The sequence below is a fragment of the Anoplophora glabripennis genome, unplaced genomic scaffold (genome assembly GCF_000390285.2).
Source record: "Anoplophora glabripennis isolate ALB-LARVAE unplaced genomic scaffold, Agla_2.0 scaffold11, whole genome shotgun sequence".
NCBI classification, from domain to species: Eukaryota; Metazoa; Arthropoda; class Insecta; order Coleoptera; family Cerambycidae; genus Anoplophora; species Anoplophora glabripennis.
In genome coordinates, this window is record NW_019416496.1 from 1,478,980 (window position 1) to 1,506,187 (window position 27,208).

General features: G+C 34.9%; 2 protein-coding genes across 4 annotated transcripts in view; both read left to right on the forward strand.

Annotated features, from left to right (window-relative positions):
- The window catches only part of LOC108908096 (dystroglycan), a 134,247-nt gene that overhangs the window by 94,101 nt on the left and 12,938 nt on the right, over nt 1-27,208 (forward strand). For 2 of the 3 annotated variants that reach the window (XM_018712021.1, XM_018712035.1), the window contains exons 1-2: nt 20,641-20,836; nt 24,192-24,464. In XM_018712021.1, the coding sequence (XP_018567537.1) occupies nt 24,231-24,464 (234 nt within the window). In that variant the 5' untranslated portion in view covers nt 20,641-20,836; nt 24,192-24,230. Of the gene's footprint in view, nt 1-20,640; nt 20,837-24,191; nt 24,465-27,208 lie in introns of those variants that run through there. The other variant, XM_018712030.1, reaches the window with a different exon arrangement.
- On the forward strand, nt 1,012-2,394 carry LOC111691628 (protein NEDD1-like). Its single transcript, XM_023454746.1, has one exon. The coding sequence runs from the start codon at nt 1,012-1,014 to the stop codon at nt 2,392-2,394; it is 1,383 nt and encodes a 460-aa protein (XP_023310514.1).

Consider the following 27,208-nt stretch of genomic DNA (forward strand, 5'->3'; position numbering starts at 1 on the left):
AAACCGATAATTTTGTCGGACAATTAAATTCTCAGATTAATATTGCATTTTTTTAAATAATGACGCTTTTGTCCGACAGCTGGTTATCACCAACCATGTTGTCGTTAAGTCGACATCTTCGGGGCGTCGGACTGCAAAAACTTCTCAAGAATTTTGTCGGACAATAAGATACTTTCATTTCAAATCTTATTACCAAACCCTCCCAGAAAAATCAGCTTGCTGGTTGTCACCAACCATAATGTCACCAAATCGACATTTTTGTCGGACAAATTTTTTGGGGGGTTTAAAAAAATATATATCTTTCATTTAAACTTAAAAAAAGTGCTGGTCATAACATTCCATGTTTTGCCAGATTGACATGTTTTCCTGAAAATCACGAGAAAACTTACCACTGTTGAATTTTCCTCATAGTCAAATCTTGGGAAACTCGTCAAACTTAAGCTGCACACAAAGTTACAGCTTGCCGGTAATCATTTTTTTCTTTGTACGTGGGCCCGTGGACTATTACTTCCACTTGAGTAAACAAGTAATCAGACTCTCGTATTACCATAATTGTTTACATTTCTTAAGGACTACCTTTCATTCCACTTGGTAAGAGTTATGTTACGTTGTTATTTCCATTTAATATCATGTTCGTTAATATGTTTCCCATGCTTCGTAAACAAATATCACATATTTGCCCGAATAACTGAAATTGTGAGCTTGTGTAAGGTATTTCAAGGTAAAATTTATTGGTGTAGGATTTCTGTTTCCCTTATTTATTACTCACCGACGGATAAAAAACATTTTTCTGAAAGAAAAATTGTTTACGCGCGCTTATTTACTTTGAAAATACATAAATCTGTGTATGAACATCAAATTTATTACCAGATAAATAGATTCCATCCGTATGACCAATGAAAACGTCAAGCGAACAACTTCTTGTCATTTTGACGTACGAGCAGTGACAGTGAAATAAAACCACAATTCCAGACAGTTTTTGTTGAAAAAATTTCTTCGTAAACAACCATCATGACTCTAGCAGCGTGTGCAAAAGACGTGAAGTTCTACAGATGGCCCAACATCTGCTACACAGGCGTATACGAGACTCCAGTGGACTGCATGGCAATCAAGACCATATCCTGGTCTTGCAACGGCAAGAAACTCCTTGTGGTGAAGAGCAAAGGTAGCCCGGTGATCATATGCCCCCCTTCCAAACCGGAACAGTACATAGAACCGTTCGACTGCATCCACACCAACAACGCTTCTGTAGCTACGTTTTCCAACACCAATCCCAACCTCCTCGCTCTCGGCACGGAAAACGGAAGCGTGTACTTGTTCAATCTGAAAAGCAAGCAGAAACTGCCGCAGGAGTTCAAGAAGTTGCCTGGCAACATCCAGAACCTGGAGTTTTCCTCTGACGACCAGTGTATAGCCGCTGGTTGCCTCAACGGGCAGATATTTTTGTACGACTCGAAGTTTAAGCTCAACTCCAGCTTCGTGGTGCCGAATAGTCCAACGCTGTCGACGATGGCTTACAGTAAATTCACGCCCAACTTGCTAGCGGGTGCCAGCAAGGAAGGGGTGCTATGCCTGTGGGATACTGAGGCGACCGACATCATCTTGTCCAGCAAGAACCACGAGAATAGGATAACCGACGTCACTTTCTTCGAAACGATCTTATCCACTGTAGGGATAGACGGTAACTTCATCACTTACGACCTAAGGACTTGCGATTGCACCGCCCGTTACGAGCTAGACTGTCCCCTTTCAAGCCTGGCCTACCTACCAGGGTCTATGGAGATGGCAGTGAGCACCATGTCGGGACAACTGCGCAGCTACGACCAGAGGAACATGAAGAGTCCTCTGCGCACCCACGTGGCTTACATCAGCGGCGGCATCAAGAAGATAGCCTTCCCAAACGTCAACGAAGCTCTGATAGCGCCTACGCACGCGTACCAGAAGAAGTACACCAAGTGCTACGAAGACAACTTCTCCGCTTCTGGCGATTTCAGCATCTTCACCGATTCCAGCGTCTTCGACAGTCCCAAACTGGTAAGCGTGCCCGACGAATGCGAGGAGGAGTGCGTCGGTGCCTCTGCCGTGGAAGTGTTCTCTCCTGCGAGGAAACCTGACAATGTGGAGCTGGAGGAGCTGGCCAAAGCTTTAGAAGATAGAGTCAAGAGTACGGTTAAGGATTTCGAGGAAAAATTGCTGCAGACTTTCTACGGTTTAAGGATAAACACTAGCAAGCAATTTATCGGATTGGAGGAGAAGATTTCGCAGAGTTGGAACAGCTTCGTCGACTATTTGAGGTTCTCTGGTGCGACCTCTGGGACGGCCAGTGCGGAAAAGACTAGTCAAGAAGAGTTGACTCAGCCGGAACACTTCAGCAGTGTCGCGGATTGCATGTAGGTAGATTGTTGACTGTAAACTAAATTCTCAGTTAGATATCTTGCTATTTTTCTGTTACTGGTCTCATAATGTTTGTAAATGGAAAATTATTTGAATAAATAATAAATAATGTAATTGCTGTAAGTACTAGTACTTGAAATCGCATCTATAGCGGAGTCAAGATAGCTTAAAACTTACGCATTATTTCGAAATAATTATGGGAAGCATGGATTTTCCTAAAATCTTTTGAAATTACTTGGAGATAAGTATTAGAAAAAAGTTATAAACTTATTTTTGTACGCTAATTGTTTTTTAATTGTTTAAACAATAATAAATAGTTTTTTTAAGAACATTTAAAATAATTCAATTAATTTTAAATCGAATTCTTTCAAATTGACAATATAGGGGATACCGCTGAACAAGAATATGAAGTCGGAAAATGAAAATACAGAATGGCTGATCCAATATGGCCGATTATTTTAAACAATTTATTTAACAATTTTCGATTTTAAATAAAACTCGCTCATATTTGTAATATAGAGGTTCGAAAAATGAAAATTATAAATGGCTAAAGAGGTTTTATTGAAAATATGTTTTATTTTTTAAAAAACAAATTTATTACAAAATAATTAATTTTTAAATCTCATCGAGTTCTTGCTCTTCTTCAAAAATAACTGAGCAATTAAGGCAATCAATCAGCACAGGAAGAGCATACTTAAGGCATTTAGAAGTTATGACAATATAAAAATTTCAAGATAGCGTCCTTCATACTGACGTTGCTATGGTAATAACAAAAAAAAATCAAACAAAACTTGTGAAGGGTGTAACAGTGTATCTAAAAAATGTTTTTTGTACATTATTAAACTTTATTTAACAATAAATTTCACGGATTTTTCATGAAATATTTGAATTTTTTGTTATTTTTTGTGTTTTCTCGTAGAACATTTCCTATGTGTTCTAAAGAGATAACTGGATAAACAATATTTAATTTTTTTTAAGAATTCTTTTTTTGAATGAGACATTTTCTGTAGATGATTGTTCAGAGTGCTCAGACTGCTACCGATTACAGTCATTATGTGAAGGTTAAAATAATATTAAAACGATATCGGCGTAGAGCAATAACAGATTCATTGTGTATGTGCATATTAATTAATGGGGAATATATATATGATAACCCTCTTCGTTGTAATATAAACAAAATATTATCGACGCCACAAACAACGTGACACACAAGCATCATCTCTTACGTTATACATTAATTCTCCCATATAACGGTGTAATGGTCACTTGGAATCAGATCTGGATTGCCAATGAGCTACTTATTCAGTAATATACAGGGTGAATCGAGAGAGTCGCACCAGAAATAAATAATAAGCAAAATGTCAAATGTTTGAGATTTTCATTTGTTTTCTAGCTATATGACCTACATTTCAATTAAAAAATAATAATTTATCGATATTCTATTAATCATAATGTTATTTGATTAAATGTTCAGAAACACTACTTTGACCTCGAAACGTACTCGTTGGCGATATTCTTCAACAGTAGCATTAGCATTGCCATTTGCCACTACAACAACCATAAACAAATTACTCTAAATTTGAATAAGTTCTTAGCATTTTGTAACACCTTGCCTAACCAAAAATCACATACTGAAAACAACAGATATGTGGCCTAACTGCTAACGAGTGGTATGACGTCACCACATGGCTTCTGTGCATTTTCTTACGCTTCGTTTTCATTAATTATCTTAAAGGAACAATTTTGAAAACAATTTCTAATTTTTTGTACCTACATTAATGAGCCCATTGGTCGATTAAGAACTCCAATACTCTAAAACCTAGCATATAATAGATTATTTTAGTGTGTAGTGTGTCTATTTAGGCAAGTCGCAACAAATTGTCATAGTTGAAACTGTACAAACCGAATCTGATCCTTGTGTACTATTTACATGGATACTATAAAATTGAACAACTTCAAATAATTTTTTTTTACGAGGATTTATAATTATTTAAGAACAACGAACACGTGTTTGGTTAAATACAAATATACATCAGTGTGCTTAAAACTTACAAGAAACGATATAAATAATATTCCTAAATTTAAATAAAGTAAAAATATAACATTAGCCGTGATATTCCTAATGCGCATGCTCGAAAAGAATAGCCTGATACGCAGGTGAGATCTTGTTGATATGTTATCGCTGTCATCATTAACGCATTTTCTGTTATTTTATCTCTTAACCAATACGAAACGTTTCTTGAATGATATCAGCCTGTTGCGAGGCTACTTTAATGCGCATGCTCAGTAACATTGATATAATTTTAATTTATTAATTACTATAAAAGTCAATATTGTTCTATAAATTTAAATACCTATATAATCAAATCAAATCAATCAATTATTTAGAGAATTGAATTTCTCATCGAAATGGCTTATTTAAAAAAATTAAAAGGAAGATTTTATGCAGAAAATCGTTAATAAACAATTTGAAAAAAAAGCAAAAAATTCGATTTTTTTATTTTTTTACTTTTTTGCCTCGTTTTTTTTTTAATAAAGATAGGTAATAGGTATAGAAAAAAAAGTAGATAAATTTTTCTTCAAAATAAGAATTTTTGGACTTTTTGACTGATATATCGCCAATCAAACTTACAATTAGCCAATTTTTCGATTTTTGTCGCGTTTACCCTTATACGTTTTAATTCTCATTTTTTTGTAAAAAAGGAAGAAAATCAGAGATTCAAGGATTTTCATCACATGACTTGTTTGAAGGATCATTAAAAACAAAAAAACCGCAGGGTGCTATTAAATTAGAGGGTTGAAATTGAAGATAGGGGTGAAAATGCACTTTTTTTTTTAAATATAGCACGAAAATGAAGCAATAGTTCATAGGAAAAATTTTGTAGAGAATTGAATTTCCCATCGAAATGGCTTATTTAAAAAATACAAAACGAAAAATTTTATGCAAAACATCGTTAATAAACAATTTTAAAAAAGCAAAAAATAAGATTTTTTTAAATTTTTTTCCTTTTTTTACTCTAAGTTGTGAAAATCTTTATTTGTTATTAACAACTAAAATTTTTGAAATAATTTTTTATTAACTAAAGAACCAATTTATTGTAAAAATAATAAGAATTGTAATCATTATGTTAAAAACGACGAAAATCTAAAAAATATTCAAGTTTATACCGGTTATAAAGTCAATATTAGTTCAAAAACTTTTGAAAACGCATCATTTTGAAGGGAATCTCATCTAGTTTTTTGTACAGCAATTTTCTTTGTCTACTTCTACTAAAAAAAAAAAATTGTCAAAAATGTAAAAAAAAATTAAAAAAACGAATTTTTTGCTTTTTTCAAATTGTTTATTAACGATTTTTTGCATAAAATTTTCCTTTTAAACAAGCCATTTTGATGGGAAATTCAATTCTCTAAATAATTTCTCCTATGAACTATAGCGAAATTTTGCTTCGTTTTCGAGCTACAATTAAAAAACTGAAAGAGGAGCATTTTCACCCCTATCTCCAATTTCCACCCTCTAATTTAATAGCACTCCGCGGTTTTTTCATCTAAAACGACCCTTTGAACGATTCTTGCAATAAAATTGCTTGAACGTCATAGTTCCTTATAACCCTGTTTTTTTTGGATAAAATCAATAGCCTATCAGTTGTTTGTCACTCAACATTTAATTGAACCTATTTTTATGTTTATTTTGACCAAAAGGTTACGATTCGCATGTGCTTCTTAGCGAGACACGTTTGTTTCGCTGCTTTGCATAGCAACGTGCTCGAGATTCCCGAAACTTCTGCCACAACTCCTCCACAATCAATCCTTAAGAGCCAGTGCTCTTTACAACAACTTCCAATCTAGCGCGACCGCGCACACACGGTGTAACAAACAACTTTGAAACTCCCCAGAACTCCATTAGATAATATCTTGTAATTTGATAAAAGTTAACCCAGCATGAAGTTCCGCAACGAGACGTCTCTTATTAATAACGATACAGGCAGAAATCATCTCGTAAATCAAAGACTGGTGTGCTGGAGGGAACGGCGTATTATTAGTATATTTGCGTAGCCGGTGTAGGTGGTATAGAAAAAAATCTCCTCGCTAATGATGCTTTTAACCACTCTTGAAGCTTGATGCGAGGAGTGAATCGTCTGCGAAACGTGATACTCCGGGCGCGAAAGAAATTATTGGTGCGCCTGATAAGCCATTGACGTGCGATGATTTGATCGTTAAACTGCTATTATACGTTTTTAATATCCGAACGTTGCCATTTGTCTGCCAGAATTCCCGGATACCTTTCTCCGGTTGTAAATTATTGCTTGACTTTTAATCGATACGAATACGGCGCGAAAGTTTCGACGTTTATTCGGGAGCGCTTTATTTTAAATGTTTTCGACTAAATACTAGCCTCAGTCTTTGTAAAATAAAGCCTTTATTTCAATAAAATTTAGTACAGATAGTGTATGATAGTAGGCCTTGTATTCCCTAAAATATGAGCTCTAAAGATTCAACCAGTGGTGCACAACTGGACAGGGTCACTCCCGTTTTTGACAACGATCCTCGGTACACGAAGAACGTCTCGGCAAATTGGAGTGAGTAAATCAAAAATTTGAAAAGTTCTACGTAAGAATGGCAGTAATCCGTACCATTTACAACCTGTGCAAAATTTGCTTCCGGGAGATGCAGAGAGACGCCTGAATTTTTATTAGTGGTTGTTTGAATTCTTACTAGAAATACTTTGGACCGATGAGACTACGTTCACAAGGCGAGGGATAGTGAATTTTCACAATCTGAATATTTGGGTCACAAGAAAATCCTCATGAAATTCGGAGTCATTTCTAAACTTTCTAGAAAACCATCTATTTGAATTATTAGAGGATGTTCCATTAAATGTACGACAAAATAGCTGGATACAAATAAATGGTGCTCCTGCGCATTTTAGGAGAATAATACAAGAATGGCTTAATGAAAATTATATGAGATGATGGATAGGTAGAAGACCAAATGCCAATGTTAACCATAATAGTGCAGAGGGTCCAGAGTCTTGGCCAGCCATATCGCCAGATCTAAACTCCCTGGACTTCTATGTTTGGGATGACCTACCTGAAAAGTTTACTCTACTGCAATAGATACTAGACCACAACTACTGCAGCGAATAGAAGGCGAGTGTAACGAATTAAAAGAAAACCACCACATGATATTAGCTTCAATTAGTTCCATTTAATAGAAGATGTCAGAAATGTATCGATGTGGGTTATTCGCATTTTAAACAATTGCTGTAAATACGTAACGTTAATTTTATTTCTTGTTTAGTTGTTGTTGCTTGGTAAATGTATTTTTATTATTATTTTGATTTAAATTGTCCTTATTTGTAAAGATAATGCCTCCAGAGAAAACTAAAACACACCAGAAACACTACCTCACAAAGTGATGTGGAAAGAATCTTGTTGATGTGCTTACAAATTGCACTTACTTTTAAGCATAAACATAAATATTTTTGTAATATTATGATTTGAAGTGTCTGCCACATCACAAGGTGATTGTATTTGTATGAATGATTTGAAAATGGTGAACCTTAGGGAAAAAATTCAAGTCACTTTTTTTACGTATTTAGTGCATTAGAATATAAATCCGTTATAATAAATTATAATAAAAAATACAGTGGCGTAGGTTTTTTATAAAAAGGGGTGACCCCTGTCCAGTTGTACACCATTGGTTAAACCTTTAGAGCTCATATTTTAGGGAATGCAAGGCCTACTATCGTACATTATTTGAGATATAAACAAAAAATATTTTTTTTTAACAACTTCAACACCCTGTATCTCTAAAACGAGGCCGTTCCAGACCTATGTTTATAAGGCGAACTCCTATTATTTTAAAGAGATCTATCTGTCCTCGAAGTTTCCTGCATAAAATTCGGACCACCCTGTATATAAAATGCATTTATTTACAACTGTATTTATGGGGACACATGAAGCAGCTTGTCGACAATTTTTATAGTCTTAAGATTTGTTAATTTGGTTAATAATGTTTAAACTTTAAACACAAATAATAACTATTGTTATAATTCCCGACTAATAATCTGAAATTCTTTTTTTTTTTTTCTAATCAAACAAATCGAATAAAAGTTGTATCAGTCTACTATCAGGGTTGCCAGTTATTACCTTTTTTAAACAATTAGAAAAAATTTAATAAAAAAACATATGGCTTTTATATGGCTTAGAACGTGTCATTTTAAAGTCACATTATTATTTTTTAATAATAATAATAATTAAGAAAGAAAGTTAGAACAAGTACCTAATATTAAATATTTATGAAATTCTAAATAAAATACGATGTGTTTACTCTTTTATTCTTATTCAGACACTTCAGCAGCCAATCGGTGCTAGACATATTCAATTAATCGATAGTAAAGAGAACAGTAACAGGATTAAATGGTGAACAGCTTAAATTTAAGCAGAATCCGACCTGTTCCAAACGCTTACGAAGGGCAACGGAAATTAGTTCCGCTGTTCAATTCCACGCACTTCAGTTGAAGACTGTGGTGCAAGAAGGGTGTGTCAATTTTTTTAACGATATTTCTGCAGATAGGAGGTTTAAAAATTACTCTTCTGGTGTAAATATGGAATCTGTTGGGTTAATAGACACTACAAGACAAAAGCACCAATTCTGATTTTTTGTGCATCAACTTACAAATGTGTACTTTACGAATATGAACCGTTTTCCAAAGCTTGCTTATCTTAACTATGAAACATTTTATGATTTTTTTTTTTGTAATAGCGTTGAAATACGCTTAGAGTAGAATTTGAATATTCTTCTAGGCAAATTCGGCGTATGATTAATCCGCTTAATTAAAATAAATCGTTGTAGTTGTGGTAAACTAGGTAGTCTAAAACTGCCGCTGGTTGAATAACCTACCAGCTAATCTGGTGCAATTATTTTAGGAAAATCTGAGTAAGCGTCATTTATCTAAGTCTCGTTTGAGTAAAATTGGAAGTGTAGCTTTGAGCTGAATTTAATCGATTGAATAACGGAAGATGAAGTCAGTTGTACGTTTTTAGTGGGAAAGATGTGATTTCGTCGAGATTTTCGAGGTTCTAATAGTTATTTGAGATGCAAGTGTGAAAACTCATCCTTTAGTGTAGGGTCAGCTTTGTTTAAAAACGTGAGTGCAATAAAGATACTTTTTCTACGTATGCCTCGTTTTCGATCGTCGAAATTCTCGAAAGAAATGATCAGTTGTTCATAAATTTGTAAACGAAGTACCTAATATCTACTATCAGTGACTGATAGTAAGATATTTTCTAATTGTAGACCGTAGTAATTTTTCGCAGTGCGGACGCGTGCAGAAGAGACACAGGGTGTCCAAGAAATAAGTACCAACATGTTCAACTCCTTAAAAGCAACAACTTTTGTCAATATTTTTTTCTGAAACTTTTGGTGTTTAAGATGCTGTTGGCCAATTTAAATAGTCAACCAAAGAACATTTATTCAATTATTACAGTTTTAAAAACTGCTTTTCTATTTTCTTGTTTTAGTAACTGAACAAATTTTGTTCGATGCTTTCAGTGCATTTTTATCAAAACCTAGTATGTGATCATGCATCTTTATGTACGACTTCTTGGTAATAATCATCGATTGTGCAACGACATATTTAAATACACACTAATTCTGTCATGGTCTAGACCACAATGAGATCACTAGAAATGGGCCAGCGACCCCAGCTTGTGATTCATGTGGGATACAGGGAAGTGAACCCATATAACAGAAGAATTTGCTTTTAGTGAGAAATCCGCAAGAACCGATATACCAACCAGATAAATCCAGTGCATTCCATAAAAAATAAACACAGTTTGCGATAATTTAATTTCTTATTTGTTTAGTAGATAGCTAATTCGTGGTATTACAAAAAGGAATACCTGCAAGCGAGTACGTTTCACAGAAAAAATGTTGTCATGGATTGAGATTGAATTCATGCAAATGCGAATAAAACTAATAATAGACCGGAATTAGGAACCACTTCTACAAAACAAACGTTTTAACCGCATTGATTTATTATTTATGTTATTATTGTTTATTTGATACGTTTCCTCGAACTATTAATGCATTTCGCTCAAGTTTCAATTTTATTTTAGACTTCATGGCAGTCAATTTGTAGTTAATTGTATCGCACACGTAAACATAGTCGGTTTCGAAGGGTCTCTACCGGAGGTCTAAAATTTCCGGAAAAATTGTGGAGAGAAAAATACATACCTATGGAAAATTAGGAAAAATTGAACATTTATTAAAATCCATCATAAAACGCCATTTATCTTGAAAACGGTTCACGTTAAAGCTTTTGATGACTGGTAATTTTTTGGGTAGAAAACCTTGGCGGTTTAAAATAGGCTTTCAAAATGACAATTATCAAAGAATCGAAAAAATTATGGCTAAAGAACCTCGCGTAATCCTAAAATCTCCGCCACTGTCACATGAATAAAATTTGAATCGGCGCTCAATAGTAGCTAATGTTACTGATAAAACGTGTACAAAATTTGAGTTTTGTATTTCAAACGGTTCCTGAGATATCGTCAAAAAACTGAAAAAAAATAAAAAATAAATGTTTGACAGCCTGTATCTCGAAAACGGTGCCTTTGCGGACCTATGTTTACTAAGACTTTTTTGCTTCTAGTATCGCGTACTTACAGCTGTTTCAATTTGCGCTATTAATTATGATACACCCTGTATATTTTATATTTCAGCTAGGGCCCAAAAAAATCTACCCAGTCCGACACTGCCCGTAAATTTATTAAAATCCTCTACATTAGCATGTAAATCGCTCCAATGCGTGCCTTGTCTCACCTTCTAACCGGATAAGCGGTCTCCTAAATTATTTTTATTATCAAAAGGTGATAATTATCGAGAAATAACTGGCATGCGATGCAATGGTACATACGAATTGCAAAAATTAGCCGAGGTTGACGTTTAGAACTGGACTTTTGGTTACAACAAAGCGTGAAAAATGGTCGGATGTTTTATGTCATGCTTTCAAACCCTTGGAAACGCTTTTTTTATCGCTGTCGCGTGTTCCGGACTTGATAGTCGTACACGTGCAATAATAACGGCAGGTTCTGCGAAACTATGCCGCCAATTCGATCTTATTCGAAGTCCTATGTCGCATTTCAGCACCGTAAGGCAACGTCTTGCATGTTTTGTTTGGTCTGTGTGGAATAATGTGAATGGTCGCTCAATATGCAGCCCCAGAAATTGAAGAGAGACGCGAGATACTTTTGTTGTGGTTCTACGAGTTCGGATGTCCAACTGAAGTTTCAGTATTTGATTAGTTACAAAAATCCAAATTGTACCATTTAGGATGAATTCCCCCATAGCTTTGAAAAGTATTTTCTTCTCTAGTAGTCCAGGAAAATAAGAAAGAAATGAAGGAACTTTTTCACTTCGAGTTTTTTTTATATACAAGGTAGGAAAGTACCGATGGTCTATCTGAACTTACGTGAGAGCGATAAAGTAAGCCATAGAAATCCATGTGATAGACAAGGATAGGTATAGTGAAGACGTCTAATAGTCACCGCCCATTTCGCCCTTCCACAAATAAGAAGTGGATCTTTGTGGAAGGGCGAAACGGGCGGTAACTATGAGACGCCTTCATTATCTTTCTCTATCACGTGGATTTCTATGGCTTACTTTATCGCTCTCACGTAACTTCAGATGGACCATCGGTACTTTCCTACCCTGTAGAAAAGTGTAGGTTTTAAGATCTTTCGCGTTTTTTGACCAAAAACAGCCAATATCTCAATGAAGATGCATTTTTCGAAAAATAGTTTCTAATAAAAATTATTCAAAATTAAATTTCCCACAAAATTAATCATATGAAAAATTTGGATAGTGCAGATTATGTGAAAATTAATGGTTTGGAGCCAAAATAATGGTCAATACATTTTTAAATACCCCCCAGAAAATTGGGAAAATTATTGGAAAATCTTAGGTATATAGTTTTCCGAGGTTTAAATATTTATGAGCATCAAACGTATAGTTTTATAGGTTTTCGAGAGAGTATATTACGAATTAATTATGCCCTTTTTAATATTTTGCAGAAAAATCTGTTTTCTTTGAAATAGTTTTTTACTTTAAATATTAAAAAATAAAAATTTGTAGCATAATTGAAAATTTAAATTTGATGACAATAGGAAAGGAATTTTCTGGAGTTGCAAAGGTATAATAAAAAAATATACCTTTATCAATATATTTTTTTTGTTTATTTATAATTAAAAAACAACTTTTTTTATTTATTATTTTTAACAATTTTTTATGAACTTCCATGTCTAGGTTTCTTATATAAAAATATGGAAAAGATTGTTGTTTAGATTTTAACCACTTTGGAGTGTTCGATCATGTTCAATTGTTAACGTAACAAATTCTTTTGGAACTTTTATACAGGGTGTAGGTATAGGAGGTTTCTGGAATCACAATGGGTCAATCTAACTCAGCTTATCCTCGTGAAAAAGTTAATATGTAGTAACAAACATATAAGGGATCGAAGATGAAAAAAAAATGTTTCCCTCAATATTTTTCGACACATAGTAAATATTTGGACAAAATTCAAGTTTGGTATATTAGTATACATATAGGTTAATAGTATTTTGCCATATTTTATAGGTTCGACACCCTTTGACACCCTGTATGATAGTTTGGTTTGTTTAGTTGTATATCAATTATATGATATACAAGTTCATTTAAAATTCATTTCCTGCAAGTATAAGAACAAGTGAATCCTCCCGGACCTCCCACACTTCCTGACTTATATTCGGAGCAGAATAGTTCGAGTAAATTGACATTGGAGGAAACTAAACAAGACATCTCAACCTGCTAAGAATAGACCCACAGATACAAGCTGAAAGTTTACCGACAATTCATCGGTGTGTTTCTAACCGAGGCCGAAAGACACAGTGTCTTTCGGCCTCGAAGCCGGCAAACTTCGGGATAAAATTTCGAACGTTTTGTCTCCCGGGTTTGCAACAATGGCCTGGAAAAATGACGCACGCCGCGGACTTTTCGTTCTTAAAGGCTCAGACTGGAGAGGTCCTACATAATGGGTGTTTGTCTTTGTTTTTTCCAACCCTTTTGTCTGAAGGGCTTAAAGGCAAGGAGCCGGATTGTTTCAGTTAATAGGCCTTGGCGAGCGCCAACATGTTGCTGAACGAGATTAGTTAGGGAAAACCTGTTAGAGGATTACTTTTGTACGAATGTTTTTAATACGGAGTGTTCTATTTAAGACACGGATTGTGATAATGTCAAAAATATAAAAAAGTGTCTCGAATAAATAGTCATAACTTTATTCCCCGAATAAATTAAATTTTGTCGGACCCAAGAATTCAGTCAGTCGACTATAAAGCTGTTTTTACCAGGCCTGCTTGTTACCCCAGGAAAATTTACGAAAATAAAAAAGAAACTCGAAAAAATTCCTATCCGCGATATTATTGTAAAATTGTCTAAAGGAACATAATACAAGACATCTCTCATCTCGTGAGTCAAAAAAATTTTATTAGTTAACTTCTATTTAAACAAATAATTGAGGAAAACAGTTTTTTCACTATGCAGGAACCATCAATTTTAGCGAAAAGTGACTCTCAGACAGCTTGTAGGGAGTAAAATTATCTACAAAATGAGACCTGTTAAATTAAAATCGGTTAATAAACAAAAAGTTATTGCAAAAAAAACAAGTAAAATGCCAATTTTTTTAATTTGTTTATAACTATCGCATTTAAAATTTTATAAAACCTATGACAAGTTGAGGGTTTTGCCGTACTTTAAAAGTGTGCTAAAAGTGGGCGCTGTAGGTGCAATAGTTTTCGCACAATTCAATTTGTTTATAACGGAGGCTCCAAAAGTTATTAACTTTAAGCCTCTGTACAGGCGTTATTTTTCAACCAAACATGATTCTGAAAGCGTCATTGTAATCTTAAAGAAGTAATTAAGCGACCTATTAAAAAATATTACCGTTTTCTTGACATTAACTTCCCATATTGTGCATTAAAAAACCGTGCGTTTTTCGCTTATAAACAATTTGAATAAAATTGTTGCTATTTATGCTATCTCACCGAAAATAGATACAATGGATAGTTGGCAAAAAAATATAAATTTAAAAAAAAAGCAATCGCTACGACCAACAGGAGCCAAGATAAGAATTTTTTTTTAAATCGTAGCGCAATTGCTTATAAATATTAAGACTTAGATGTAAACTACGATTTCCCCGATTTCCCGTGAATTGCATTGAAAAATGTGGAAAATTAACAACTCACGACAGGGTTACCAGATCTATTTCATGACAGACCCGGAGAAATTGATGCCTAAAAAAAAGGTCATCAGAAAATCTGGAAGTCAAATTAATGGAGAAATTGATGCCTTAAAAAAAATCTGGGAGTCAAAGAGTCAAATTTTGTTTACGAAGAAATCAATCTCTAAAAAAATACAAAAAAAGACACAATCAGGAAATAACCCGGAGAAATGACATGTCTGCATGCCTGTGCGCACGCCACTGGTGAAACTGAAAACAATATTTTTATCGCAAAACATGTATTGTTGTTAACTGTCAAAGCTTGTAAGATTTCATTAAAATATTCTGAGCGGTTTCCGCAATATTTAGAATTTTGCATTTTTTTATTAAAACTTTCAACACCCTGTACATCGTAAACTAAGCGTTTTCGGAATATATCACAAATCGCTTGTACTTACGGTTACCAGATCTATTACAGACCCGGAGACATGACCCGTTGTATGTTTGATGCAAAAAAAAGGAAATCTGTGAGACAAATTGTTTTCGAAGAAATCGATGTCTAACTTAAAAAAAAAGGACGCAATCAGGAAATCTAGGAGACCCAAAATGTCAATTTTTCCGCAACAACAAAAACAAACCAGGAGAAATGACATGTTAACTCGGAGCCCGAAGATGTACCATCAAAACCCGAAGACTCCGGGTCAAACCCAGAGATCTGGCAAGCCTACTCACGAGCCCTTTAAAGAGAAGGTACTCGCTAAATAAACTACCCGTCGGCCGACGGCGTGGTGGTGTTTTTTTTTTAAATTGGGGTAGCTCGACGAAAAAATAACAATATTTACGAATTAGTAGAATAGCTCTGAACCCCAGAAAAAATGCATCTTTTATACTGATTTTTTTTTAATTTACAAAAATGTCACAAAAATTATTGTTAAGCGAAATATTAATTAAAATTTCAATTTCGGAAATATTTTACAATTATTAAATAAATAAAGCTATCGTTCATTAAAAGTTATTTTTTTACATATTAAGGCAAAGTAAACTTTTTCATTATTTTGTTAGCTATTTAATTACGATTTAAATGTAAAATTAAAGTAAAAATTCATAAATTACTTTCAAATTATTTCTCATAAAAATAGAAAAAATTTTAAATTTTAAATTGTTGTAAAATGTTGCATTATATCTATTATTGAAAATGGTTGTTATTAATATTTTTTGAATTAATTTTGATTATGTTGCAAAAATTTTTTGTATAAAATTAGTAATAAATATAATAAAAAAACTGTATATTAAAATTTCAAAAAGTTAAAATTGTAATTTTATCGACCGCATTATTTTTATTAATATTTTTTAATTTTGAGAATTTTGCAATAAATTCAAATGCTTTTTATTCTTTTTTAAATCTTTTAACAATAAATAATAATTTGAAAATAATTTGTGAATTTTTACTTTAATTTTACATTTAAATCGTAATTAAATAGCTAACAAAATATTGAAAAAACAAGTTTACTTTGCCTTAATATGTAAAAGAAATAACTTTTTAAATGAACGATAGCTTCATTTATTTATTTAATAATAGTAAAATAATTCCGAAATTGAAATTTTAATTAATATTTCGTTTAACAATAATAAATGAGAGACTAATAGAACTTGAATGAAATAAGTTGTTTATAATTCGAAAAAAATTTTCATTACCTACATGCTGCTATTATTTTAGTCCGTAGAAACCTCCCGGAATTTTCTGACGGACTTTTAGAATACTCTATTCTATAGAATAGAATAGAATAGAATAGAATAGAATAGAATAGAATAGAATAGAATAGAATAGAATAGAATAGAATATATATTTATAATACCTATTTATATTATTATCTTTTTTTGGTCCTTCGAGCCGGATCTTCATTTAATTTTGTCTTCTTTTATAGATAGAGATTTACAGCATATCTAACAAATATAACAAAACTGAATTACTCACGTTGTATCTGATAAGAATGACAACTTTTAGTTACGTCATTACGTGAGAAAAGGGAATATGATGTATGTGATATGACGTCACAAAATAGCTTCCGTTCTTTTTTACCGCGCTCCGTTTTCATTAATTATTTGAGGGAGAAATTGTGAAAAAAAATTCTGATTCATTACGCATCAACTAATTGCGATGTGTACTTTCTGAATATGAATTTAAATAAAAAATGAACTAAATCAGCCCATTATGCACAAACTTGCATCCTCGAGCCGGCCCTGTCGCTGTAACCTCCGAATATCTTAATGTAACATTGTCATTCTTATCCGACATTATTCTTCGTCGAGTTTTTTCCGCTATCGTTGTTTGCTCTCTTCGTCTGGTAAACAACCAAGTTTGTTCACGGTAATATATACGTGCCCTCCTTTATTGTGTTACGGTCCGGGGTCATATTTTGATTATAACGGTTCCCGGCATAAGATAAAGCACAGCGAGCGACGGCGTCCAGGTGGATATCGATCTTCTTCGCGGCTTGCTCGGCGTGCGTTGGAAAAAGGCCGGATCCGGCGATGTCTTGGGCCTCTCTTACGTCCGTCCAATTAGGCGAGTGGATGGGGCGTATAAACTGATTTTCTTTATCCCTTTTATGCGTTATCAATGGCGATTTCAGCGGGATGGTCCTTGAGTGGAGCCGGAGAATTAAGGGAAGCTCGATTTCGTTTGCGAGTGCAACGCATTGAATAATTTTTTTAGATTTCGAGACACTTTTAAAATTTCAGCAGTACGGCCTTTACTTTTTCCATTTACATGTTCAATTAAAACCGTTTTCCTCCATATTTCACAAAAAATATTAATCAAACTCGGTTAAACACACTTCAAAAAAAAACACCGTTCGTGAATATAACAAATCGACACAATTGCGTCTATATATTAGCGTTGTGTTGAGGTTTTTTACCCTCATTTTTCTTTGGAGGAAATGTAACAGTACGCCATTGACTATGCCGAATGTTAATGTCTGCCTTGTGACTCACCTTATGAATTCTAACAAATATGTACACAAAGGAAATGATAATAAAAACAATATTGTCATCAGATATAAATTGTTAACAGTGACTTCCTTTACTTCAAATACAGCAGTCAGATGTTATCGTAGAAAGATCGATCAACAAAAAAATTTGATAAATTATTTTCGATCGGAATGGTGTAATTATTTGTATACACATGTGGACTGAGCATTAATGACACACAAAATAAAATAAGTGGATTGACCTGAACACTCCACTTACTCCAGTCGAATTAGAGTCGTGAACAAATTATTAATAGACATTTTTTTGCACTTTATTACTGGGAAATGTATGTAGAATGATAATATCTAAAAGATCTCGAAAACAGTGACGTGAAGAGACATGGGTGATTTATCTTTTTTTTTAAATTACCATAAAAATAAGCTCTATTTAATGCAAAAAGAGCGAATTCCCGAGCGTCTTTTGTCTGACCCTGGGACAATGGGCTCTTTCAGCGATTTTTTTTTATTTGCTTAACGGAAACATATTGAAATTTTAAGGTTCTCTGCAAAAGATTATATCGCCTACAAGTCATCCAAAAAAAATCATAAACTGGCGCGTTGAGTATCCGCTGAATCCGGCGGGTGTGACGTCACCGCATGGGAAACCGATGCCACATGCTTGCGTGTGTTGTCAGTCAGTCGTGTAGTTGGGTTTTAGTTGCCTGTTAAGTTTCGATTGAGTACGTTAAGGAATTTTGTTAGCAATAAGGAAGACACAGAACAGAAAAAAATTACAAATATTGTTTTGTTTTCCAGTGTGAGAACACTAGTGTGAAGACGCCTAAGAAAATAATAATGTCCTCGTAATTCTGATGTGCAGATCTAAAATTAATAGTCTGTTAGTCTCTACTTTGATTTGTTTTTTTTTATATATTTTTTATTTGAAAAATCACTTATTTTGAAAGCAACAAAACAACCCTGAGTAATTTAGGTATGTAATAAATACGTTTGTATCCTCTAGAAACACTTATACACTTGTGTTTTCCATTGTTGATTTTTTTTGTGAACATTATACAAATACCTACTACAAATACTAAGTATTTATATAAAAATGCATAATAAATATTGTATTATTAATATATTTATAAGATATTAGAGGTTATTTATGTAGTTCCAGAAAGAATAATGGAAGTAGCGCCAAGCCGGTTTTTGATTAAGTAAATCTTTGAAACCTGTGACAGAAACAGTTTCGTCCAATTAAACGCAAAATCTTTATTCTTATTTACTATTCTTATTGTACAAAAACCTCAAAACTTTCGCTACAGACGTACTTTATAGTATTTAAAAATAGTTACTGAGAAGACCGATTTATTGCGCAACATTTTTCGATAAATNCATGTGTGCTAAAAAAGTTATTCGGGGTCAAAAGTCAAAATTTGAGGTTTTTTGGATTTTTTTCGAAAACGGTAAGTTTTATCAAAAAAGTAGCCCTGACAAAAATTATAGATCTTAAAATTATCTACAAAAATGGTCCTTATACTTTTTTTTTCTAAGAATCACCATTCCTGAGATATCGCGATTCTAATAGTTGAAGGAGTCATGTTCTATGATATGCACACATTTCCACACCACCTATGAGGTAGTGTACTTTGACGAGTTTTTTTTTAACGTGCTTTCCCCGGTAGGCCTACTCCACGAACTGTTATGACGGAATTTTCAGGGACAATACTCTTTTAACTGCATGATGATTATTGATATTGGTTATTGACTTTAACTGTAGTTTTGATTTCTTTTGATATTTTAATCTGATTCATACTCTTCAAAGTCGACTGCAACAGTCATGTCTTCTTCGATTTCTTCTTCTTCCTCTTCTTCTTGCTAGATGTTCATAAATTGTTCAAATGAAGATGAATCAGCTGTCTCTTCATCGAAATCATATGAATCTTCGTCTGTTGTATTCAATTGGACATTTGAGCAAGACTGGCTTTGGCAATTAGTACACGCTGGAGAACACAGTATCCCTACTCTTCTACAGCCACATTTAGTACCACAACCTTTTTTGCAATTGCAAAAAATAGTGTTTAGGAGTTTTGCCGGAGCAGGTGGGAGTAAAGTTTGAATCGGTTCCAAAGTATTATCTGATTTCAAACCGCAGTCTTCTGGGTTCAGTTGATTGCCTAGCCATGTCTAAATTTGATACTATACTCGATACAAATGTTGATTAGCAGATGTTGGAGGAAGACAAGATAGTTGTTACCTGTTTCTTGTTTCGTGTATTTTTTACAATAGAATAGCCAGATGTTATTCAAGGCCATGCGGGTAGAGGGGATTGACTAAGGGACTGGGTTACTTTTGAGTATATATTCTCAGAATATACATATAAGAGACACAAATAGGCATTTTTACTTGTATTAAATGCCTGTGCATATTATCATGTAGAACGTGACTCCTTCAACTATTAGAATCGCGATATCTCAGGAATGGTGATTCTTAGAAAAAAAAAGTATATGAACCATTTTTGTAGATAATTTTAAGATCTATAATTTTTGTCAGGGCTACCTGTTTGATAAAACTTACCATTTTCTAAAAAAATCCGAAAAACCTCAAATTTTGACCCCGAATAACTTTTTTAGCACCGTATGTGCTTTAATTTTATTTCTAATGGTGTACCCAAGGTCTCCACCAAAATTTAGCTCTAGATTTTCGTTATTTGACCACAATTTTTATGACTAATTTGACCGGTACATTGCGCCACTGATTTTAACGACAATGCATTTGCCAGACATTTGCATATACAGGAAACCGCAATGCACACACAGCATCTGACATATACCTATTTTTAAACATCACCAGTCAGCACAAACAAACGTATGCGGGTAATCTAATAACTCCCTTATCAAAACCGAACCATTTATTTGTATACAATTTGGTTATTCTCGTAATTATTATCGCGGGGCAGATTACTCACGGCTCTAATTCTATGCCTATAAGAAATTCCCCCAAACAGTCAGTTCTTCGGCGTTGTTTGCGGACTGCATATCTGACCGAGCGCAGAAAAACAACCTCTTATCGAGTTAATGTTATTGTGACCACGTACTGCCTGTCTGTTTAGTCATTTGATGCAAATTTAGAAGCTGGGGTTCGGCAGGTAGGCGCATCCATATCCAAAGCGGTCGAGGGAAAGTGAAACCGTACGGTGCTCGTCAGTTGTGTGCAGGTAATTTTGAATTAGAGCTGACCTTGAACGGAATTGTCGCAATTGCTAATTTTCACGCGGTGTTTTTCTTGTGTAAAAATAGAAGCCGCCGAAATAGCAGTGTTTTTTGGCTGCAATTAATTTGTTGCATTATTTAGAATAAAATATATTTTAGTAAACTCTAGGAAAAGATATAACAAGAATGTGTGAAGTTTGTCTGTGTTTAGGGTATTTTGGATTTGACAATTAAATAAGTATGCAAGTCCTTTAGGAGCAACCAAAAATTATTTTAAAAACAAAGGTATTAAGGTGCTTCAAATAAATTATATATTTTTTAATTTTATCAAATGAGGTCAGTGTTCTTTGAAGCCAAAAATTTAGGAATACAAGCAAGCATCTTACACAGGCAAATAGAAACTTAAAAATAAGGAAGGAAACGACTTGAAAAAACATTTCTGAAATTGCGGAAACAGAAGATCTCGTCTTTTCTGGCTAATTACGTGGACTTTGTCAAAAGTGATGATAAAGCCAGGGTAACGGATATTCCTTGGAATATTTACATTATTCAATGATTCCAATGTCAGCTATATTTTATTTCATTAATAATAGGTATTTAATTAATTACCTAGAGATTAAATTTCTTTAACATACCTCCATATTCGATACCAACCAGCATTATATGACTTCATTTAATAAGAATTTATTTGAATTTGCTTTTAATATACAGGGTGATTCATAAAGATTTCTTATCATTTGAAACCTCCATTGGTGGCATATTTTTCTAAATAAAATAGTACGCCACTGTTTTCCGCTAACAATCATGATATTTTCGGATTCGTCTTTCAATTTTCTACAAATTACCTCTCTCAAAAAACTTAAGAACATTAGTCATCATTTTAAAGCTTTTATTTGAGTAAATACTCAAAAACACCTCCATTTCCATGAACACAGGCCCGACATCTTTTTAGTAACGAAAATGTGATTTGTTCGAAATTTACTGTTGTTTGAGTCTGTTTGAAGCATTATTTATTCTTTCTCCTAACTGCTCACAATGTCAAAGTTGCTATCGCATAAACTATGTAGTTTTAAAAAGCATTATATTCGAATGTCGAAGTGTGTTCTCAGTTTCTCCTTTTGTCCTGGCTGGGCCCCGCCGGCTAGGGCCCTTTCTTCTGGCGCTCTTCTTGCAAAAGGCTACTTAATTGCTGCATACTTATGTAACAAATTTTATGCAAGTTATGTGTGTGAGCATCAATTACAAAAAACATTTTATTAAGGGCAGAAATTTTAAACCTCAAGTACAATATGGAAATAGATGTTGGAAATTTACTGCATTTTATTTACCTAGACATATAATTTTGTGTAAATATGCATGTTATTGTAAAATAATTACATATTTTCTATAATTACAGGTATTATACTACATCCTTGTAAAAATATGTTTGTATGACGTAGATTAAAAAAACATTTAAGTTATAAATTAACGACATTTAAAATATAGTGGTTGTAAGTGATCTTGAATAGAACTACGTAAGCAAAAGTGTTTTTTACTGAAATCGCTTCTAAAAAAATCACAGTAAGCCAACTGCATATATTTTTTTAAAAATGTAGAAGTAATGTGTAACCTTATAAAATCATGTAGTAAAATATTAGGAATTGGCGACCAACATAAATGTTTTAAACGTCATTTAGTGCGATCGATCATCGAGAAGATCAATGACAATGACAGGACGTGTAACGATCCAGTTTTATTTACCAAAACTATCGATAATTTAATTGGTTAATAAGTTTGTTAAATTGCATTAAGTAAAACTTAGTTAATCAGTTTATGGAAACACATATTCCTTTTGAATTTTAAAAATAAAGTAACTGATATGCACTGCAAATAATTATTTTTGCGTTCAAGAAAAAATATTTTTTCGAACTCGAACACTACAATAAAATAAGACGATTGTGTTTATATACAACAATTTAATTTATATTTGAAATCGTTCGAGCCGTATTTGAATCAAGACGGTTTAGCCGCGATGACTATCATAACGATAGCAATCTAATAAACAATAGAAAATTAGTTGTCTGAAAATGTAGTGTCAGAATTATTATATATTGTAATTCATATTCTAAGTGTTTAATTCAAAATGAGCTCGGAAAGTGAAGACGAGCATTTACCAGGGGAAGTATTGGAAGCGGCACAAAGTGCTGTTTCACAATTAATCTCCCAAAAAATCGTCGAGACAGTACGAGATTAGTGGTGTACTTCGAAGAAAATTCAAAAAGTGTCAGAAGCGATACTACTACATATTTCGAACTCTGTTAGCTGACGCAGGGGCCGATATTACCACCGTTAAACGACATGGGGGTGGTGTTCTGTACGGTAGCGGAGACATATATACAAGATAATATACAAAATAAAATTTCAATGGCAAATAAATTGTTACCATCTTCAGAAGAGCCTAACGGAACTTGCCAATAAACCAACTACAGCAGCAGCCTCATTGAACACACAGAACTAAAAGCTACGATAACTGACAGCACTTGATCTGACATAAATTTAACTCATTGGCACTTTCAATTTACATGTAGTGCAAAATAAACTGTAATCGTCCTGTTTATAATAGTTACTGTTTTGTATTGAAATGTTATGTTACTTAAAATAGATATTGTGTAATTAATAAAATCATAAATAAATTTCGAAAAAATAACAAATTATTTTGACATTTGGTTTATGTTCTAGAACGAAAAATACTTTGCCGTTCTAGAACATAAAAATATTTTGCAACTAGGTGACAAGAAAGACTCACTTTTTCAAATGAAAATTTAACGAAAATGTCGACCTTTGATGACAGTTTTCGAAAAACGTATTTTATAACACTGAAAATAGATACTATTAAAAGTTAAACGATTCAAATTGAAGGGATTCTATCAACAGTCAATGATGTGACGGATTCTAGATTTATACATGTATTTTCCTAGAAACAATACTATCCACAGTTTGTTTGACATTCTCACCATGATCGTATAGAATTAACAAATAAAATTATCTTGTAATTGATAAGTTCCCTATTGACATACAGAAAATTAAACAACTTATATACGTGCGCAGCTTTTGATTGCGATAAGGTTGATTGACGACTTCTTGGCTTTTAAACAAGATATTTGTTTTCTTTATTACGAGTTGGAGAACTGAAGTTTTGATTTGAATTTTTATATTTTAATTGACTTTAATTCTTCCTCTTTTAAACTATTAAACTCTTCTTATGTACAGAGTGTTCGCTATCAGCCATGTATATTTGAAAATAAATGTCTGTTACCATTTTTATATTTTTACTCATATTTCTCGTAGAAATCGGTGGTTCATATTTATTTTTCTTTCAAGGAGACATGAGAGCGTGACCCTTTCACACCAACCACTAGGATGTCCTCGAATTTGACCGTCGTAGTGCTGCTGGCGGCCTTGACGTTAGCCTCCCTGGTTTCCTCCAATCACGAGGAGGACTTCGGCTTCGACATATCCGACGACCTGGAGGTGGAGTTGGAAGGGGGCCAGTTGAGGAAGTGGAACGACAGGGAGATCATCGCTCAGGTGGGGAAGACCTTCCACCTGGCGATACCCAAGGATGCGTTCGAGGGGAAGGTAGAAAACTTGGAGGTAGGACTATATAAATACACCTTTAATTTATTTACAAATTAAAATATATTAAAAACATTTTTTACGAGTGGTTTTGAGCAAATCTAAAATCTGTTGTTATTATTCTTGAGCTATATTCTATTCTATTAATTATTGATAGCACTAACAGTCGGCCTAAACCAGAATTATAAACGGTTTTAATATTTTTTGCAGATAGCATAAAATCTGCAGTGACTGCACAGTATTGTACAAGCCAATATTTGTCAATTCGTTGCAAGAAATTGAGCAACAATCTGGTAATTAATAAATACATATATTCATACTAAATATAAACACGCACAATAAAAATTTTCCTGAAATAGTGCATATTTGTCTGGTCATGGGTTATCATTGGAGATAAATACAACTCATTCATTTAAATTATTTTTAAAGTATTCTAGATGAAAATATTACGACGCAAACTTAGACAAACTGGTCTACATATCACATCTTTTTCTAAATTCGCATATGTTGATGTGCCACTCATAACAATTAATCATTAACCTCACAGAATAGCGTCACTCATATTTCGGACTTGACAACTGACAACATCGCTTTGTCTTTCATTGATTGTGTGTCCATAATTTACTTCAGTAGAATTTTAGTAAAACGAAAACGAACTAAAATTTTTTTTAAGAGGCGTTGGCGGCCTTGCTATAGAGAAACGTACATGATTGTTCCGAAAATTCGAAATTTGTTACATAACTAACCTCACTGATAGACCGCGCCATTATTCCATGGCTAGAAATTGGCCTCAATGATTTGGGATCGAGGGGGATTATCCCTCTTTATCCTGCCTCATCTCGTGTAGGCCTGGACAGCCTTCGTAGGTGGGCCCCATCCGTCGTCTACCCCGACCGCAAATGCGGCCGGTGTAGGCGCTTTGTGGGACCTCCTTTTGTCCTGGCTGGGCCCCGCCGGCTAGGGCCCTTTCTTCTGGCGCTCTTCTTGCTTCGCCGGCTCGTCTGTGTAAACCCCGGGGGTAGTGTCATGTTTATGTGTGGTATGGTTGGGTAGGGTAGTGCGGCTATGCAGCCTGGGATGCGCTTTGCTAAGGTGGCCCTTAGGCTAGCGCGGGAGGGGAGGGTTAAGGAGGGTATGGGGGGTGTGTGTGTGTGTGTGTGTGTGTGTCGTTGTCTTCGTTTCTTGATCCTGGCTGTCTCTGAAACAGAAAAGGTTAGCGGGCAGGGGGGGGGTCATTGGGGTGGTCACCCAGGGTCAAAAAGTTGGTGTCTAGGTCTTTTGTGTTTGTCGGTCACGTCGGGTACGTAGTCAACGGCTTGCCTGAGGAGGGGATTGTCATGTCTAGCGGCTACGTCAAATCGTTTCTCCGCGTTTTGTCTTATTGTCTGTGTAGCGTTTGTGTATTGTAAGTCTCGTAATATGTCAGTGTTTCTTACGTACCAGGGCGCGTCGGTGGCCGTGCGGAGGGCTATGTTTTCCACAGCCTGTAATGACTTTAAGTGGCTTTTTGCCGCGTGACCCCACGCCGTGGAGGCGTAGGTTAGCTGCGGTTGAAGTACCACCTTGATAAGCGTTCGCTTATTCCTTAAACTGAGGGTGTTTCCACCTTTGAGTAAGGGATAGAGCCTAGCCCTGGTGGTCTTCGCTCGCGCCACCGTCTCCACGATGTGCGGTTTCCACGTGAGACGCTGGTCCATCGTCACGCCCAGGTATCGTGTTTGTCGATTCCAGGAGATGGGTTCCTGGGATAGTGTCAGTCTGTCGAGGTTTTGTGGGATTTTTCGTTTGGTAAAAAGGATAGCCGAACTTTTGTTGGGATTAATTTTGACTTTCCACCTGTTGCACCAGGTTTCAAGTTGGTCTAAGGAGCTTTGGAGGAGGTAGACGGAATATCTAGGATCTACGGATTGGGATGTGATTGTCAGGTCGTCGGCGTATAAGTATATGTTGGTGTTGGGGGGATGTGGGATGTCGGAGTTGTAAATGGTGTATAGGTGTGGGGACAGGACGGTGCCCTGGGGGACACCGGCCTCCATGGGACGGGTGGTGGAAAGGGAATCTTGGATTTGGATGCGGAATTTTCGGTGGTGTAGGTAGGATTTTATGAGTTTGGTAAAGGATATGGGATATTGGTTGGTGAGCATTTTCATCAGTAGGCCTTCATGCCAAACCGTATCGAAGGCCTTTGCGACGTCCAGGAAGACAGCACCAGTGTACTGTCCCCTGTTGAAGGCCGCCGTGATGTGCTCGGTAAGGCGAAGGATTTGGAGTTCAGTGGAGTGATTGGGTCGGAAGGCGAACTGCTCGTCTGGAATGACTTGCAGTTCTTGGGAGTGGGTTCTTAGACGGGTTAGGATAATTTTTTCTACCACTTTGCTCATAGCCGGGAGCAGGCTAATGGGCCGGTAGTTGGATGGGATGGTGTGATCTTTGTTGGGTTTTGGGATAAGGATTATGTTTGCTGTTTTCCAGCGGGTAGGGAAGTGTCTTAGTCTGAGTGTCGCGTTTGTTATGTTTAGTAGGGCCATGAGGCCCTTGTGTGGTAGTCGTTTAAGTGTCGTGTTATGTATATTGTCGGGTCCGGGGGCTTTTCTGTTTTTAAGTCTGCGTATTGTCAGTCTTAGTTCGTCAGGTGTTGCGGGGGGGATTATGTCATTGTCTGGCTCTCTGTCGACGCGTCGGGCCGCGCGCTCAGCCACTATCTCGAATTCCTCGTCTTCGTCGACTGATAGACCGCACATCAACAGTTGTTGATGTGTATT